This window comes from Crocodylus siamensis, chromosome 1, assembly GCF_052110815.1.
Source record: "Crocodylus siamensis isolate JL-2025a chromosome 1, ASM5211081v1, whole genome shotgun sequence".
Lineage (NCBI taxonomy): Eukaryota > Metazoa > Chordata > Crocodylia > Crocodylidae > Crocodylus > Crocodylus siamensis.
Window position 1 is genome coordinate 1,935,681 of NC_143395.1, and position 18,773 is coordinate 1,954,453.

At 48.5% G+C, this 18,773-nt stretch overlaps 1 protein-coding gene across 1 annotated transcript in view; it reads right to left on the reverse strand.

The window, feature by feature from the left end:
* Positions 1-18,773, reverse strand: part of KIF13B (kinesin family member 13B) — a 186,957-nt gene that overhangs the window by 30,902 nt on the left and 137,282 nt on the right. The window contains exons 33-35 of the mRNA XM_090026560.1: positions 14,431-14,583; positions 13,294-13,371; positions 12,252-12,305 (exon numbers count right to left, since the gene is read on the reverse strand). Of these exons, the coding sequence (XP_089882686.1) occupies positions 12,252-12,305; positions 13,294-13,371; positions 14,431-14,583 (285 nt within the window). The remainder of the gene's footprint in view (positions 1-12,251; positions 12,306-13,293; positions 13,372-14,430; positions 14,584-18,773) is intronic.

Genomic DNA, 18,773 nt, shown 5'->3' on the forward strand with positions numbered 1-18,773 from the left:
TGTATTGCATACAGGAGGAGTCCACTACTATTTTTAATCTCACGCAAGCATATCATAGCCCTTTGCCATAAGCAGAACGTGCAAACCTGAGGACAGAACCCCTGCCCCAAAGCGTTCTCAGTTGAAAGGCCTGATCCTGCCAGATGCAGAGCTCCCTCAGCTCCCACAGGCATAGCTGGCTCCTTACAACCACTGAGGACTCACCGTGGGAATCGGAGAATGCAATTCTGCAGCCTGTGTTACATGTGGGTCTGACAGACCTTTGTAATGTACCCTCCTCTTGGCCTGAAAATCTGCAAAGACTTTGCGACTTTCCAAAAGGGCAGTCAAGTGAGGTATGGAAAAGCGCAAGACAGATGGATGGAGAGCCCTGAAGAAGAGAAATCTGATTTCTGAACTGAAGTCTGGAAGCTGGTCTACAAGTTCAAGTAGTGGGAGATGAGGTGAGGGTCGGGTCCACAGGAAAATAAACCGATCATACTTGTTGCATTCCTATAGAGCAGAAGGGAGAACAGGTGCAAGACAAGGAAGTTGGACTGCAATACATACCAGTATCATGGTGGGAGATAATTAGAGGAAGAGGTCAGGGTTTTGGCATTGCCAATAGGGGTAAAATGTGGAGTCACAGAGGGCCTGGAGCTGAGAGGGAGAAAGGCTGGCAAGGTGAGACTGGGCAACAGATGGGAAGGGTATTTTACAGACACTGCGGTTCTTTAGGGATGTTCAGTCTACCTGAATCCTGTTCTACGATCCTGTGTCCTATGTGCTCTTTGGGCAATGTCTACTGGGCTCACACCCCTTTCTCACGGCCCTCATGGCAGAGCAGATGCAATGGCCCCTCTGTTCCTCTGCAAAACCCCCGACCAACAGACTGTCATGGTGAAAACGAGGGTTCAGGTCCTGGGTCTACATGAACAGCACATCCCAAAGAACCAGAGTCAATGAAAGAAATGAACTACTCTGCCTTTCAAATCTTTGTCCACGTGGGTCCCACTGTAGGGGACAAGCTACCAGGCCTCTCTCAGGAGGATGGTGCTAGGAGTCCTATCCAAATGGCTGGAGGACTGCCTCACACCAGCATCAAATCCAGAGGCTGCGATCAGTGAACAGAGCCAAGGTCGCCCTGATCTCCGAGCAGCTGCCCTGCACTTTTAAGATGTACGATGTACCTCAAGATTGCCCAGGAAATCGCTGGAACGCTAGCAGAGTGCATTTTTATGCACCCGGGCAAAACTTACCTATTCAGTTGACTATTATGACATGAAGAAAGTCCCGGGGTTGAAAAAGCCTCCCCTCAAAGGTTACACACAGCCGGTATGTTTTACAGAAAAACTCTGGTCTCTGCAGAAAGCTGGAGACAGCGATCAAGATTTCAAGCATGTGAAGATTTATTTCTCCAAAACATGAGTGAGACTGGCTGGGGGGAAGGGAAGGAAGCGTGCGGAAGCACACCTATACCCCCAGCATGGAGACGAATACCTGCTGATTCAGACGAAAGCATGAGACCACTCAAGTTAGGAGCTTAAGATGCAAGATGCACAGAAAAGTGTCCTGACATTTATACCCGAATCTTGCTGTCCCTGTAGAAAGTAATAACAGCCCTCAAAACACTTGCTAGAGGGTTGGGATAAGGAACAACGTGCTAAAGGCTCAGAGGATGCACCCATTAGGTCACAAGGGTGCAGCATTTGGCACAAGAACAGGGAAGTCCCTCACGGTGGAAAAAATGCATGGATCACACTTTTCCAGAACTTATCCACTGCTGGATGCAAGAATATAATGCGACTTTGAATGGGAAAGTGACAGGTAGCTCAATGAGCCCTAACAGAGATGAAAATCTGGAATGTTTCAAGGATAATAAATAATCCAGGAGAGCAGGAATAGATTTCTCCAAGGGCTGAAGGTCACACGGAGCAGCTCAGGGCAAAAATCATTTCCAAACGGATCTATACATTACTCTCATAGAATCAAAACTTCATGTACTCTCTAGAGCGCCCAACCAGCAAACATCCATGCTGTCAGCTGAAGTGGTGAGGGGTTTGACTACGGAAATCCGTGAAATATCTAGGAAGAGCAGCGAGTGGCTCAGTTGACCAATGCATTACTTCTGATTATCACCTGTCCCAGCTCTACACTGGTGCTATCCAAGCCATTAGTAACGCTTTGTCCCATCTCACTCTTTCAAGCACACACTCTGGGGATTAAGCCACCCTTGCAATCTCCTCTGGTCTTATGTTTTGTAAACTCTTTGAGGCAGGCACCCTGTTTTCATCCTGTGTTTATATGGCGGGGTGCTGGTCCATGAGTAAGGCTCTTAAGCCCTAGGGTAATAAACAGTAATAGTACAAAGAGAGACCCTGGAACCAAAAGGGGGTTAAAAAAATACTTGAACCACTTTGAGAGGAACTTGCTGTGGGCTATTTGGTATTTTAGAAGTGACTATGATAAAGGCCAGGGGCTGCTGCAAACACTTGACACCTATATAGATCAATATCCAAAGAACATCATCATCACCAATCCCTCACAGTGAAGGAAGACTGTTTTCCACGATTGTCTTTTCTGGGTCCGAAGATGGCTAACAAGGCCTATCTGGGGTCAACAGATAACACTGGCACGCTGTCTCCGCTGCTCCCATTTTTCCACCTCCTGTTGCCTGAGATCCTTGCAGTGGACTCCTCCTCCATTTGGAGCAGTTCTGGGCGATACTTTCCCACGAGTTGATGTCCACATTGCATTTTTTCAAGTTGGCCTTGAGGACATCCTTGAAGCGCTTTCTCTGCCCTCCTCTTGAGTATACACCTCGATTGAGCTGGGAGAATAAAACTTGGTTCAGGAATCTGGAGTCAGACAGATGATGTGGCCGGCCCAGCAAAGCTGACGTCAGATGATCATTGCCTCGATGCTCGTAGTGTTTCTTTGCAAGAGGCTCATGTTGGTGCATCCGTCTTCCCACTGGATTCATAGGATCTTCCACAGGCAGCATTGATGGTACTTCTCCAGCAGCTTGAAACGTCTCCTGTACAATGCCCACATCTCAGCTCTGTACAGTACAGTGGGGATCATGACTCCTTGCTAAAGCATCAGCTTGGTTTTGGATCTGATGTCATGGTCTTCAAACACCGGTTTCCTCAGGCGTCTGAAGGCTGCACTTGCACATTTGAGGCGATGTTGGATTTCTTCATTGGTGTCAGCCTTCTGCGAGAGATGGCTTCCAAGGTCTGGGAACTATTCAACATCCTCCAGAGACTCACTCTGAATCTGAATTACTGGAGCTGAGGACTGGCATTGGGTACATTTACATATGCCATTAAAGTGATGTGGTAAACTCTTGTGCAGGACACGCTGGAGTCAGCTGCTCCTGGTTGCAGTGTCTGTACATACAGATGCTGTGCCTGGGAGGGACCACAGCAGTCTGAGCTGGGGTGGAGCAGCCCTGGGCTGGCAGCAGGCTTGTGGGTGTCAGCCTGGGGCTCCAGGTTTCAGTGCTGGGTGATAAAAAGGCTGGCTGGGGCACAAGAGTGCCTGAAGAACGGAGCTGTATAGCTAGGTGGCAGGCAGGGATCTGGCCCCCTGCTGCCTGTGCTGACTGGGTGCAGTTTCTTCCCAGGTCAGTGTTTACACATGCATTCAGGCACAGTTATTTTTGCACCGTAAGACAGCACTTTCCTCGATGGTACTGTCTTATGGTGGTGAAAATTAGTTTGCTGAGGTCGAATAGTGTTGAACGTGTAAACTGTGACACTTTACACCACAGCAAATTAGGCTATTGCACATGTGTACATGCACCCATGATTAACAGCTTGTTGATGGAGGACCTTAGTCTTCTGAATGCTAAGCGTCAGTCCTGCTTTCTTGCATGCCTTGTTAAAGACATCAACAACTGCTTGAAGGTCTGCCACTCACTACAGCTTCACCAGCGTACAGGAGCTTGATGACTGAGGTTGGGGTGGGTCTTGGTTTTGGCTTGGAGTTGGTTCAGATTAAACAGCAGGGTTTTAAAAAGTTGAGGATGTAGGGAAAAGAAGTTAGAAGAAAAGACAATCTTCATTTTAGACAGTTGGTCACAGACATCGGGTTAAGTGTGACCCACCAGGTTTAAGATGGCTGCAAGCCATCTCAAAGGAAGTGCTGGTAGGACAGGCAGAACTGCAGTAATCGTCAGATGGAGAAGAGGGTATATACAGCAGAAAGGGTCAGTACACAAGGGATAACTGAACGCTGGGCAGATCAAATACCACCCTAAGAGCAGAGGGGCACATGGTCATAGCGGTAATGATCACTTGTCAAAGGAGGGAAACTTATGCTATGCGAGTAAGCCAACATTTACAGACAAGCTCCCATGGCCAGTAAAACTGCAAGATATATGCTCTATATTAACTGGATGCAGTTCCCAAGTTTCGCATATGCTTATTATATATAGCTCTTACTTGATTGCTTTGTACGCTCTCTGACCAAAATGCTTAAATCTGTAAGTAGTGCCAGTTGGTTAGACTCAGTGCTGTGCAACTTTAGTCTCCATCAATGAGGGTGGCAGGAGAAGGGAAGATTGCTGATAAATCATGCGTCTGAAGGAGCTGTCACTCCAAGTATACAGTACATGGTCACCGCCAAAATGACTGAACACCAAGGTCAACTGACTTAATTTAACAAATCAGAAATAACCACTACACGAACATGTTCTTTGCTGCATTTATGTACAAGGTTGTTTCTAAAATGTCTTTCTGCCTTCTGCAATACTTTCCCCCTTTTAGTCACTCTCTCCCTTCTCCGCTGGTAGACGACAGAATAGCACTCTGTCCCCCAAGAAGAACAAAGCAGCTAATTTATCATGAGTAAATATAGCAAATCGATTCTTAATGCGCTCTTTAAGCTGCACCAGGCTCACCTATTTCTCCGCAGTTGGAAAGCCATTAAAACACTGCTGCCAGGCCATAGGAATGGATAGTCTTACTCTTATTTATCCAAGTCTTTCATTGTCAGCAGTTGAGGATGATCTCTCCCATTAGTCAAGACAAGTCCACTGATCGCTAAGGCCAATCCTAGAGCCACAGGCTCTCTAGCAAATGCCACAGGTAGCGGGTTAAAGGGAAGGCTGGACCACAGATTTCTCGGTCTTGTTTCCCTCCTTTCCATTTCTGTCATTCTTCTGCCTCCAGGGCATGCCAGTTTTCCTCAAAGTAAGATATGCCTTCTCTTGCAAGGTGCTGCCATGTAGCTCGGTCCTGAGCTAGTTTTTCCCCAGTTTGGGGTGTCAATGCCACATTTCATAATGTTCACCTTGAGGCCATCCTTGAAGCATTTCCTCTGGTCCCTGTGTGCCCTTGGCTGAATTGGGAGTATAGCAGCTGTTCTGGTAAAGGTGCACCAGGCATGTGTGCACAGTGCCTTGTCCACCACAGCTGATGTTGAGTAATCAATGCTTCCATACTGGTGGTGTTAGTGTCAGTGAGGACACTGGTATTTGTGCAATGATCCTCCCACCTTATGCCAGGGATCTTCCAGCGTTAGCAGTGGCGATGGTGTTCCAGGCTTTTCAGATGATCCCTGTTGGTCACCCTAGTTTTATAGCCATAGAGAAGAGCTGGGATTACCACAGCCTTATACAGTAGGAGCTTTGTTTGAATTCTGATGTCATGATCATTGAACAAGTGATGGTTCACAAAGGCAGAGCTGGCACACCAGATCCTATGCTGGATCTCCTCGTCGATGCTGGCCTGCTTGGGAGAGATGGCTGCCGAGGTATGCAAAGCATTCAATGTTCTTTCACAAAGTCTTTCATAAAGGACTTATGCATAGGTGATCACGGGACTTAACTACAGTCTCGGTGCCAATCCTAACCTTGTCTGCTCTATCAAATTGGAGGCTGAATTTATTTGCACTGAATGACTTTGAAGCTATTTTGTAAAATATTGCTGGCCCTAACTGGGATATGCAGGTCAAGTGGCCCTGCCCTGTCGTCTCATCTGACTTAGTAGCTAGGAGTGTTAACAGCAGTCTCCCACAGATGCCAGAGACACAGGGAAGTCCACTGTAACAAGGATATCATCCTCAGGAGATTTTAGGAGCAAATTCTGAAGGATTTCAATTGACATATGATTAAGGGCAGGCCCAAGAGTGATTGTAAACTGGACCGTGGGCTTCAAGCTGAGTTCCATTGAGTCCACGTCCAGCTTGCTCAGCTGTGGGGGGACAAGGAGAAAATGAACTAACTGCTAGCATAAGTGACTTTGAACTTTAAAATCCAGCTGATTTATATCTGTACTTGATATCACCAACGAGAGATCCTGCTACACTCAACTCATCTGACCCCCATGTCGAGACACAGGGTAAAACAGAATTCATGTTGCTCAAGTGCTCTTGCTCACGCCGTAGGTATAGCTGGAGAAAAAAACTGGTTTGTGACCCTCAGTGTAAACAGAGATAACTCAGACAGAGATGGGACCAAACGAAGCATTGTTACCCCCATGTAACGTGAGCTAAACCGGTTTTCTTTTCCCCATTAGCTGCTCCCACACAAACAGCAGGGACTCCACAGTGCCTTGGAGTCTGTAAGGAAATGGTCTTCCTCCTTTCTCATCTAACAGGGTGGCTTTGAGCCTACAATGCATCATTGTAAAACAAAGCTGTTGCTGAAAAGCAAAACCCAGGTGTGATTCATCATCACACAGGTTCAATGCTGGGTTACCCTTCAGGCACTCCCCCATTACAAAGCTCTCATGTCTCTTATATTGGCATACACAGCTAAACTTGAATGCATTTCAAAAATATGTCATTGGCACATAATTTCCTGAGTGCACAACCCCTGCACCCAAAGAAAGAACTTTCTTAACCTCTTATTTTGGAGAGATGTCACCTACAGGAAAATGAAGAGCCAACTACTGATATAAGACTATTCTTGCTCCAGATTCTGCAACACAACCTACATTTTGAGGACCCTGTGGTGGTATCACATCTCTCACGTACCCTCAGCCGCAAGCCTCTCTTTGCTCTTATTTCTATAACCTCGCAGTTGTGAATGGTGCTTTGCATGTATAGAAATAAGCAGAGAGTAAACTCTACTCGAGATGCTGTGATGACACCAAGATTGATGCCATTCAATCAAAGAAGAGGGGAACAAAGTGATGGAAGAAAAAACTAGGAGAGGAACTTCTTGTCCAAGTTGGTACACAAAAGTGACTCGCACCTTATGCCTAAAAGTGAACTCTGATGGATGAGTAACGCACGCCATTCCAGGGTGCAATCCATACGCTGTGCTTGATATCTGCTACATTATAATAAACTTGCTTAAGACGAGCTAATTAGACCCCTTTTCAAAGTGCATTCAGGCTCGTGGTATAATAATCTGTCATCTGCTACAACGGGCTGCTTCTCTTTTTTGCCCAAACACTTCTTTAAATGTCTTCAAGTGACAAAGATCTTTGACCCTAATGAAGCGATTTTGGTTAAAACTCACTGAATGCAGCCAATCATTTAGACTGATGCAGAAAGAACTGATATGGAGAGCCGGCACTGGTGCAGGTGGGCTTGCACAGTACATTTAACGACGTTCAAGCAAGCTTTATTTAAAAGAGGTTTTGTTGGCTTTTAGGAATAACTTAAGAAACGAGCTTCCATAGATGAATGGCACAAGGGGGTTTCTCAACGGGATCCCCGTTCCAAATCAACTAGTGACATGTTAGTAGTGAGCAAAAGATTGCTTGACAAGAGAAATTCACATTCCTAGTCACATCTGTGTAGTTATAATGGTAACATGCCTCATCTTACACTGGTATGGTATATCTTTTGGGGGGGGGAGGAGGACAGCACTATCAGGGTAGCTATAACCTGCAGTAGAGATGGGTTATACAATAAATTCAGTTAACTAAGCCTCAGCAAAACCAAAGGACGCCTATACACATGTAGCAAAGCTGCTCCAACATGCTTGTTCGGCAAGCTTTAGTTAAAGAGCCCCTGCAGCCATTTTTCAATGCAGGGACACTGATACACGTGACGTTCTAGGTGTTTTAATTAAAGTGGCTCTCAGAGTTAAAGGCCTCCCCACCATCAACGCTCCCGGAGCACGCGTACAACTGCCCAAAGGGACGAAAGGATAGCTTCTCTGATGAAATGTGAAGAGGTGACACAAAGGGCAATTATCTTCCACTCATCCCTCTTCCTATTTAGACAAACTTTCCCAGAGGTCACCAGCTGCTAACAATGAGATACGATTCCAGGGAAGCCTTAGAGCAGCTGCTGCTGTGGATCTTTAACACCAAGCTGCCTTTCTTGTTTCTTGCCCATCTAGTTTGGACAGGAAGAGGCAGCCCACGCGACCACACCATGTATCATGTGTCCAGAGAATTATGAACTGGACAGTGGAGCGCTGTAACTACAGCTTCAACTAGAAGATGCAGGCAGTGGGCTGAACCTCGCTGTTGCACCCACTTCACACTGCAATGCGAAGCAGAATGGAATTACTTGCTTACATGCGTGGAGGAGGAAAATGAGGAACAACGGCTGTGTTCTCAAAGCAGAAAACCATCAAAGTAAAGCAGCTTCAAACAAGCGCAATATAGTAATTTTATAGTGAGATAAAATTCTTATCTCGCTCATTAGGTTGACCTAATGTATTACCTCTGGTGGGACCTTTGGACACTGAAGCATGCAATGAGGGATACCAGGAAAAGGGAGTGAGGGGCAAGGGGGGAAAGGAAAAAAGAAGAAACAAACCATGAGAATTCAGACTGTTTTTTTAAATAAAATACACTGTTTTTAGAGCATGCATGGGGTGTTTCTATGGATGTTATAAGCATACTTGATAACCTGCAGGTATTGTAGCATATCATATATCTACCAGATTTAGATGCAGATTCAGACATGACTCTTTTTTTTGGTTCCACGTAACTGCATTATACCATTTAAATGCTTTCTCCCCCTATCATCTCCTTATATGTGTGTTAATACAAAAAAATGTATAACAGTATGCTACTCACCCACGCATATACATGCACTACTATGCACTTACAAAACAAGTCTGGTTATTCAAACCCAGATGTAATAGGGCTAACAGAAACGTGGTGGGATTCATCCCATGACTGGGCAGTTAGCATTAGGGGCTATCGGCTTTACAGGCGGGATAGAGAAGGAAGGAAAGGCGGGGGGGGTGCTCTATGTCAAGGAGCAATACATGTCCTCTGCCAGCAGGATGGGGAGGATGGGGTCAGAGGAGGGGCAGGCTGAAGGTCAAGATTCAAGGGGGCCGTGGGGAGAGCGATTTGACTGTGGGGGTCTACTACAGACCCCCAACCAAGGGGAGGAGCTGGACCAGGAATTTTCGGGCCAGCTTGCAGAGGCACTTAAGGCAAGGGGTGTAGTTGTCATGGGTGATTTTAATTACCCAGACTTCTGCTGGGAGGAGCAGTCAGCCAGGACGGACCGTCCCAGCAGGTTCCTAGCTGGGATACAGGACTTCCACCTAACCCAGGAGGTGCGCGGTCCCACCAGAGTAAAGGCCCTGTGGGACCTGGTCCTGGCCACAGGTGACAACCTGGTCAGGGGCCTCCGGGTCCTCGACCCCCTGGGCGATAGCGATCATCGCTTGCTGGAGTTCACCATCCAGCGCAGGGTGTCGAGGGCCTGCAGCAAGACGGTAGCCCTAGACTTCAAGAGGGCCAACTTCAACAAGTTGAGGAGACTATTGGGTGAGATGCTGGGGTCCTTGAGGGCAGGGAACTCAGCGTCCAGGGCGAGTGGTCGTTCCTTAAGGAAACAATACTCAGGGCCCAAGGGGAGTCCATCCCAACAAGAAGCAAGGGGGGCAAGAGTGCCCAAAAGTGCCTCTGGCTCACCAAGGGCGTCTGGGAATGCCTGCTTACCAAAAAGGTGGCATACACCCAGTGGAAGGGGGGTGCTGTCTCCAAAGACATCCTCCAAGGAGGACATAGAGCTAGGACTAGCGTCCAAGATCAAGGATAATAAAAAGTCCTTTCAAATATACAGGGAGGATGAAGAAGGCACCGAGTAATGTGGGGCCCCTGCAAAGTACGCTGGGCAATCTGGTGGTTGAGCCAGAGGAGAAAGCAGACCTCTTTAACCAATTCTTCACCTCCGTTTTCTTGGGCAGGGACCGGGACTTCCCCGCTGTGATGCAAGATGGACTCAAGGGGAACACCTCCAGACCTCAGGTTAGTGAGGACTGGGTTAGAGAGCTTCTGGAGGGGCTGGACGTCTTCAAGTCAGTGGGTCCAGATGCTCTCCACCCCAGGGTGTTGAGGGAGCTAGCTGGGGTTATTGCAGGGCCCTTGGCACGGCTCTACGAGCACTCGTGGTACTCGGGGCAGGTGCCAGATGACTGGAAGATAGCTAACGTGATCCCCATCTTCAAAAAAAAGGGAGGAGGGAGGACCCAGGCAACTATAGGCCCGTCAGTCTTACTTCTATCCTTGGAAAACTCTTTGAGAAGATCCTCAAGGAGCACATCTGCGATGGGCTGGCTTCAGGGATGATGCTCAAGGGCAACCAGCACGGTTTCATTAGGGGCAGGCCATGTCAGACCAACCTGACTGCCTTTTATGATCAGGTCACAAAGGCAATGCATGCAGGTGTCGCCGTGGACGTAGTCTTTCTGGGCTTCAGCAAGGCCTTTGACACCGTCTCCCACCCCATCCTCATTAAAAAACTAGGCGACTGTGGCATTGATGCCTACACAGTCAGACGGATTGCAGATTGGCTCAAGGTTCGTACTCAGAGGGTGGTGGTGGACGGGTCATATTCGACCTGGGGGAAGTGGGCAGTGAAGTCCCCCAGGGCTCGGTCCTGGGGCCTGCGCTGTTCAATTTCTTCATCAGCAATTTGGAAATATCTTTGGACAAATACTTTGGACAAAATTTGGGTGAAAAGCACCGTTTAAATTCGCTGATGATACCAAAATTTGGGGTGAGGTGAGCACGCTAGTAGGGAGGGAAAGACTGCAGCAAGTCCTGGATAGGTTACAGGAGTGGGCTGACATAAACAGGATGCGTTTCAATACTGGCAAGTGCAGGGTGCTGCACCTGGGCAGTAGAAACCAGCAGCACACTTACAGAATGAGAAACTCCCTTCTTGAGAGCACGGAGGCAAAAGGGATCTTGGAGTCATTACTGACTCCAAGATGAACATGGGCCGACAATGCGAGGTCTCGGCTGGCAGGGCTAACCGCACCTTGTCGTGCATCCACAGGCGCATCTCAAGCAGGTCCAAGGAGGTGATCCTCCCCCTCTACGCAGCACTGGTCAGGCCGCAGAGGAAGTACTGCGTCCAGGTCTGTGCGCCCCATTTCAGGAGAGATGTGGACAGCATGGAGAGAGTGCAGAGGAGGCCACTCGCATGATCCGGGGACTACAGCGCAGACCCTACATTGAAAGACTGTGGGACCTAAACCTGTTCAGCCTTCACAAGAGAAGGCTGAGGGGGGACGTGGTGACTGTCTATAAACTCACTAGGGGGGACCAGAAGGGTTTGGGGGAGACCTTGTTTCCCCTCGCGCCCCCTGGCATGACAAGGCACAATGGACACAAATTACTAGAGAGTAGATTTAGATTAGACATCCGCAAGAACTACTTCACAGTCAGGGCGGCTAGGAGCTGGAACCAACTTCCTAGGAAGTGGTGCTGGCTCCTACCCTGGGGATCTTTAAGAAGAGGCTTGATGCCTACCTGGCTGGACTCATTTGAGTCCAGCTTTTTTCTCCCGCCCAGGCGGGGGGTCGGACTTGAAGACCTACAAGGTCCCTCCCGAACCGACTTCTATGATTCTATGATTATTGATCATGGGAAAAATCTAGTCTATCTAGGCCTTGCAAAAAAAAAAAAAAAAAAAAAAAGGTTAATTTGTTTCTTTGCTCATTTAATAAAAGTGTTTCTAAATTGTGTTTTGATTTTTTTTCCTGACAGGTGACTGGATGGATTTTGGGGTCACCCATCACACAAGGGAAGTATTGTTCTTCTCTAAGCTGCTCCTCGAATATGAGGTGTACATTGTGATCACCTTTCTTCCCATAAAAGTAATGCTCTAGCCCAATGGTTCTCAATCTGCGGCCCCCTGGCTGTATGCAGCCTAATCAGCACACTGCTGTAGCCTACACGACAACAGAAACAAAACATTTTTAAAATGGATATACAAGTAAGTCGTGCAGGTGCAGCCCACATAACACACTGAGAGCTGCAAGTGTGGCCCACTATGGCCAACTTGTTGAGAACCAGTGGTAGCCACTTTGCTCTAGGTCGAATGCTTACCTTGTGACTGCTAAGGTTATATGGAGGAGCTAAATCTTGACGGCTTCCAGACAGCTGAAATGGTTAAAGTAAAGGCCATTATTTCTGAACAGAACATTTAAAAGTACTTCCAGATAACTGTACCGCTTGACCAAAGATAGGAGGGAGATGCCAGTCCCACTCTACTGTGCATTGCTGAGATCTTGGGCAAGTCAAAATCTTGGCCTCCTCATGGGCTACACAGAAAAGATTATCTCTGCAACATGGGCTGGTCAAAGGCTGAATTCATTGGTATAACAATTTGCAATGTACTTTGAGGCCATGGCAAGGCATGCGTTTGAAGCACTCTGAATTTCACTCTGTAGGACTGCATTAGTGCTATGTAGATGCATGGCTCTCACCCACAGCTTCCAACACAATAACGTGCAGGAGCACAACAGGGGGTTGCTCAGTCCTCCAGCATCCCACAGTGCTTCATTCTCAGCCCTGCCACGCCCAATGTCGGTGGCATCGGCACGCTGTGGGATGCTGGAAGACGGAGCCACCCATGGTTGCACTCGGCGGAGCGCGCAGGTATTCCAGGAAGTGCTTCCAAAGGAATTGCTTCAAAGGTGTTTTTCATGGTTTGAAAATCATTTTTGAAGCACTTTTACCATTTTGAAAATGCACATCTGTACAGTCACTGGCTGGAGCGCCTCAAACAGTACATCTGTCCCTGGGGCTGAGATCATTGAATGGGAAGAACAGTAAGCAGAAAATATTTATTATCTCGATATTTAGGTGAAAAACAGTTGGCATTTCAAAGGCACAATAGAGATGCAAAATACACTTCTGAGCACCCTATATTTCAACCTGCCCTGGTCAGGTCTGGGTGCCTATAATATGCTGATTTAAACCACAAGGGTATGGAGATTTCTGAAGTTTGCTTCTGATTGATTAGCAATTCCAGCACTGGCTTTGCTTCTCCACCAGCAGCAAATCAAAAGACTGGATTTGAGTCTGTTCTCCGACTCCTAGCGTCCTGAAAATTGTATGGACACTGAATGGCAAGGGGCACACTCACCCGATTGACGTTGGGAGAGCTCAGGCTCCTCCTGTAGAGTTTTCCTTTGCCCATTAGCTGCTCCTTCACTGCAACCTCCTGCAACCACACAAAACATCAGGACACAGAGCCTTCTGCAGCCTTCCAATGAGGACGATCAAAGTGTATTTATGCATATACATGAGAACGCTCCTCTACAACACTAATGCACCTGAGAGAGAAGGAGCCTTCATAATTTAATCCAGAAGTTTTAGAGTACACTGATGATAATAAGTCTACAGGGAGTGGATAAGTTTAGTTCTCTCCCACTGAACAAACAACTACTATAGCTAGGATTGTATCACCCTCTTTAGAAGGTCACCAAATGACTAATTCTGCATCTATAGGAAGGACGGTACCTCTAACAGAAGTGAACAGCAAGACTCCTCTTCCTAGCTGAGTTCCTATTTTAATCCTTTAAACTAATTATATCTGACAGGGAACCTGCTTTCAATACCTAGAGGTACAGCGCACTTTCCTATTAATTTATAGTGGGCAAGCATGCACTCGGGTTTGTTTTGCATAACTTTCTCTCTCGTGCTTGCATAATTTATACCCAGAAATACAATTTTCCATAAACGTTTCTCTCTCCCGTGATTTTCCTGGTAAACAGATCAAGTTACAGTACTTAAGATTAACCTAATCAATGTCTTATGTATTGATAGAGCAGGCTTGGTTACTCCAAGGCAGAGACTGTGCGAGAGGACACGAAGTTTGCTAATGACCTCAGGACAAGGAGCTTTCTGACGCTTCGGGTTTCATGCCAAAACCAAGTTTTTCGGAGCGCAATTCAAGGCAGGTCAGTGTCTCAGCACATGCACAAACACACCTTGAACAGACAGTGCCAGAAAGACAGAGCCTTTAGTCCCGTCCAACCCTCCCCCCATGCTGTGTTGCATACAATTTAGAAAGTAGCTCAGAGAAAGCGCTACCCCCCTATTCACTCACTTCCCTGGACCTCTGCCACAGGCACACTCTAATATATGCCTCTGCTTTCCAGAGTGGCCCTTTTGAGGGCTCGCTCAAACCATTGTATGCACTCATAAAAACATTTCCATCACAACACAGTGTCTCCAATCAGGGTATTTACTCCTGTCCGCTGTGGCTTTAAAAGCAGACCTGGCGCAGGCGATCCAGGGTGAGAATGTTCTCCACGGCCAGCACACTCCGCAGGTATTTCTCAATATAGGCTACCGAGTCTGCGGATGCTGCATCTTCAACATTGGCGGCCATTCTGGCTAGTGCTTCCCGCTCTTCAGCGCCCTGAGCATCCTGGGAGGAAGACGGAGAGAGTGGCCTGTGTAAAGCAAATGACTCCAAACTGCAAAACCAGAACACGCATACACCTCTTGCCTGCACAGAGCAGAAGGTGGCTTTGGCAACGATGGTACTGACCAAACATTTAATTCCTATCCTAGAGGCAGGAATGCCCAAATAAAAAAAAACTAGGAGCTCATGAAGCGGTATGGGTGCTGCTATCATGTGAAAAAAACACATTTAAAGAACTTTATAATGTTCCCAACAGAAGCAGAGAATGTGTTCAGAGCCAATTCACAAAGTGCCAAAAAGCCCTGCTGAAGCGCCCGGTCTATACAGACATTGGGCGAGCTGGGTCAAACTAACATGATGCCTCTTCTGGGCATGCGCTGCACTGTGCTTGGTGCGGGGCCACGCCGAGCTTAAAGTGAAGTGCCAATATATTTTCTCCGCCCAATACCCGCTCATGAGGGGCCTGAGGCATTTGTACTGTGCCATGAGGGATGAACCATGAAGATCGGGACAGAACATGCCGAAGGGAAGCATTTACTGAAAGTGTTTCCGTATTTATATAAAAGAGGGAACCAGACTTGGCCCGGTATGGCAGTCTGCCAACCTCTAAGTTGCCTGGGACTCAGGCCGAGGAGCCTGTTCCCCGGTGGGAAAACAAAATCTCGTAATCATTACCTCCCATTGCGTCCGTGAGCCGTCGCAGCAGGTGGTCATGACGTCGTCACACAGTTCTAGGCTGTCTAGAGCCAACATAGTCCGCTGCTCTGCAGCTGCATTGCATGGGCACGCTGAGCCACTTAACTGAACGTCTCTAAATAACCTCAAAGAGATGCCCTTTGGGGTTCGGTAAATAGCCAAATGCCTCATCATCTAATTAGTGATGTCCATGAACGGATGAATGAGATTCCCACTGCCCCTACCTACTATCTAGCGAAACCACAGCCAAGGGAATGGGCTTGGCAGAATCAGCAGGGAAAGAAGACCCTGTTGAGCTCAACTCTAGTCTGGCACTGTGAAGAGACATCAGAGGTGTAGAATAAGTGGGAGGCCCCCAGCTTTTTCTTTTTTTCACGTCTGCAAGCAGCCTTCAAGACTCTGGTAGCAGTGGTCAAGGAGCAGTGGTCTCAATTTGCAGCAAGGGAAGTTGAGGTTGGATATTAGGAAGAATTTTCTTACTAGGAGGGTAGTAAAACACTGGAAGAGGATACCCAGAGAGGTGGTGCAAGCTCCATGCTTGGAGGTTTTTACAACCCAGCTAGACAAAGCCTTGGCTGGGATGATGTGGGTGGGGCTGGTCCTGCTTTGAGCAGGAAGTTGGATTAGATGTGACCTCCGGAGGTCCCTTCCCACCCTCATTTTCAATGACTCTGCGATCTGTTATGTTAGTAAAAAGGAGATACCGCAGGCACTCAAGGAAAGTATGAACATACTCAGCGATCCATACATCAAAGAGCAACGTAACTTAGCAAAGTGATGCTGTTACCCTTCAAGTTTGGATGATTTCAAAACAATGACTTAAAAGCAGAGACAGGGAATTTATCTGCTGCAGGATGTCTCTTTGGCTTCCATGACCACAGCCCGCTCTTTGGCGAGAGAAGCAGTGAGCTGCTGGGAAGAGATGGTCTCCACCTCTCCCCCCTGGGGAGGAGGCTCTTCTCAGCCAGGCTGGCTGACCTGCTCCACTGGGCTTTAAACTAAGCCCGCTGGGGGATGGGGGGGGGGTCTACTGCCCCTGCTGGCCCGCTGAGCAACCCTTGCAAAGCCAGCAGACCAAGGCACTTAAGGGAGCCCACCCCTGCCTCAGCCCTGGCACAATCTGTGGGCAAGGCAAGAGCCCCCAAGGGCACACTTGCCTGCCTGTACACTAATGCCAGAAGCCTGGGCAACAAGCAGGACGAGCTCGTCCTCCTGCTCAGTGCAAAGAAATATGACGTCACTGGGATAACGGAGACCTGGTGGGACTCCACCCATGACTGGACCACGGGTATAGAGGGCTATACCCTATACAGGAGGGATCGTGTTGGCAAAAGGGGCGGGGGTGTAGCTCTCTATGTGAAGGAAAGCTACATGTCCCTGCAAGCTGATGTTGGCGACCGGCATGGACAGCTAGAGACCCTCTGGGTAAAAATTCATGGGGAATTCGGCACAGGGGACACAACTGTGGGAGTCTACTACAGACCTCCCACTCAAAGTCCCGAGCTTGACCAGGAGTTCGCCTGGGAACTGACTGAGGCCGCTCGCTCCAGGACCTTGGTTGTCATGGGTGACTTCAATTACCCGGACATCTCCTGGGAAGATCACTCAGCTAAATCTGAGCGGGCGCAAAGCTTCCTCTTGTTTGTGGATGACTTCTACCTGACTCAAGAAGTCTATGGGCCGATGAGAGGCAAAGTGCTGCTCGACCTGGTACTGGCTACGGGGGACGACCTAATCGGCGACCTAGCGATCGATGGGAAGTTGGGTGACAGTGACCACGAGCTGATCACCTTCACCATCCGCCGTAAAGCTGGCAAGTCAGTCAGCAACACAGAAGTCCTTGACTTCAGAAAAGCCGACTTTGACAAGCTCAAGAGGCTTGTCGGTCAGGCCCTCAGGGACCATGACCCCAGGGAGATGGGAGTTCAAGAAGAGTGGTTGCTTCTCAAGGAAGCGATCCTCAGTGCACAAGCTAAATCTATTCCAACACGGAGGAAAGGCAGCAAGAAGGCACAGCAGCTCTCCTGGCTCTCCAGGGACCTAGCGGACCTCCTGCGGCTAAAAAGGAAAGCCTACAAAGGATGGAGGACGGGATTCACCTCCAAGGAGGATTATTCTGCACTGGTCCGGTCCTGCAGGGAGCAAACCAGGAAAGCCAAGGCTGCAACTGAACTCCAACTAGCTTCAAGCATCAAGGACAACAAAAAGTCCTTTTTCAGATATGTGGGGAGCCGGAGGAAAAGCAAGGGCAACGTTGGACCCCTGCTAAACCAGATGGGGCAACTGACAACTGACGCCCAGGAAAAAGCCAACCTATTAAATAGGTACTTTGCGTCAGTCTTTCATCAGTCCCACGGGACGCCCATTCCTGCTATGGGACAGGGAGATCCGGGTGGTGGGGATCCCCTACCCTCCGTCAATGCTGACCTCGTGAAGGAACGCCTTGAGAAGCTGGATATCTTCAAGTCAGCCGGCCCTGACAATCTGCACCGCAGGGTACTCAAGGAGCTGGCGAGCGTCATAGACCAGCCCCTGGCACGGGTCTTTGAAAACTCCTGGCGCTCTGGTGTAGTGCCCGAAGACTGGAAGAAGGCCAACGTGGTGCCGATCTTCAAGAAAGGGAGGAGAGTGGATCCGGCTAACTACAGGCCCATTAGCCTGACTTCTATCCTGGGGAAGATCTTAGAAAAGTTTATTAAGGAGGCCATCCTTGAGGGACTGGCCCAGCCTAACATCCTGAGGGATAGCCAGCACGGGTTTGTTGCGGGTAGGTCTTGTTTGACCAATCTCATTTCCTTCTACGACCAGGTGACCTATCACCTGGACGGGGGAGAAGAGATTGATGTCATATATCTTGACTTCAAAAAAGCTTTTGATCTGGTATCCCACGATCACCTCTTGGCCAAACTGGCCAGTTGTGGCCTTGGCTCCACCACGATCTGCTGGCTGGGAAATTGGCTCCGTGGTCGGACCCAGAGGGTTGTGATTGATGGCAGTCACTCATCGTGGTGCCCTGTGACCAGTGGGGTCCCTCAAGGCTCTGTCCTGGGACCCATACTGTTCAACATCTTCATTAACCATGTGGACATTGGAGTCAGGAGTGGACTGGCCAAGTTCGCCGATGACACCAAACTTTGGGGCAAAGCATCCACGCCAGAAGACAGGCGGGTGATCCAGGCTGACCTGGACAAGCTCAGCAAATGGGCAGACGAGAACCTCATGGTGTTTAACACCGAAAAATGCAAGGTTCTCCACCTTGGGAGGAAAAACCTGCAGCACCCTTATAGGCTCGGCAGTGCTACGTTGGCTAGCACTACAGAAGAAAGAGACTTGGGGGTCATCATTGACCACAAGATGAACATGAGCCTGCAATGCGATGCTGCGGCTACTAAAGCAACCAAAACCCTGGCGTGCATCCATAGATGCTTCTCGAGCAAATCCCGGGACGTCATTCTCCCCTTGTACTCGGCCTTGGTGAGGCCGCAGCTGGAGTACTG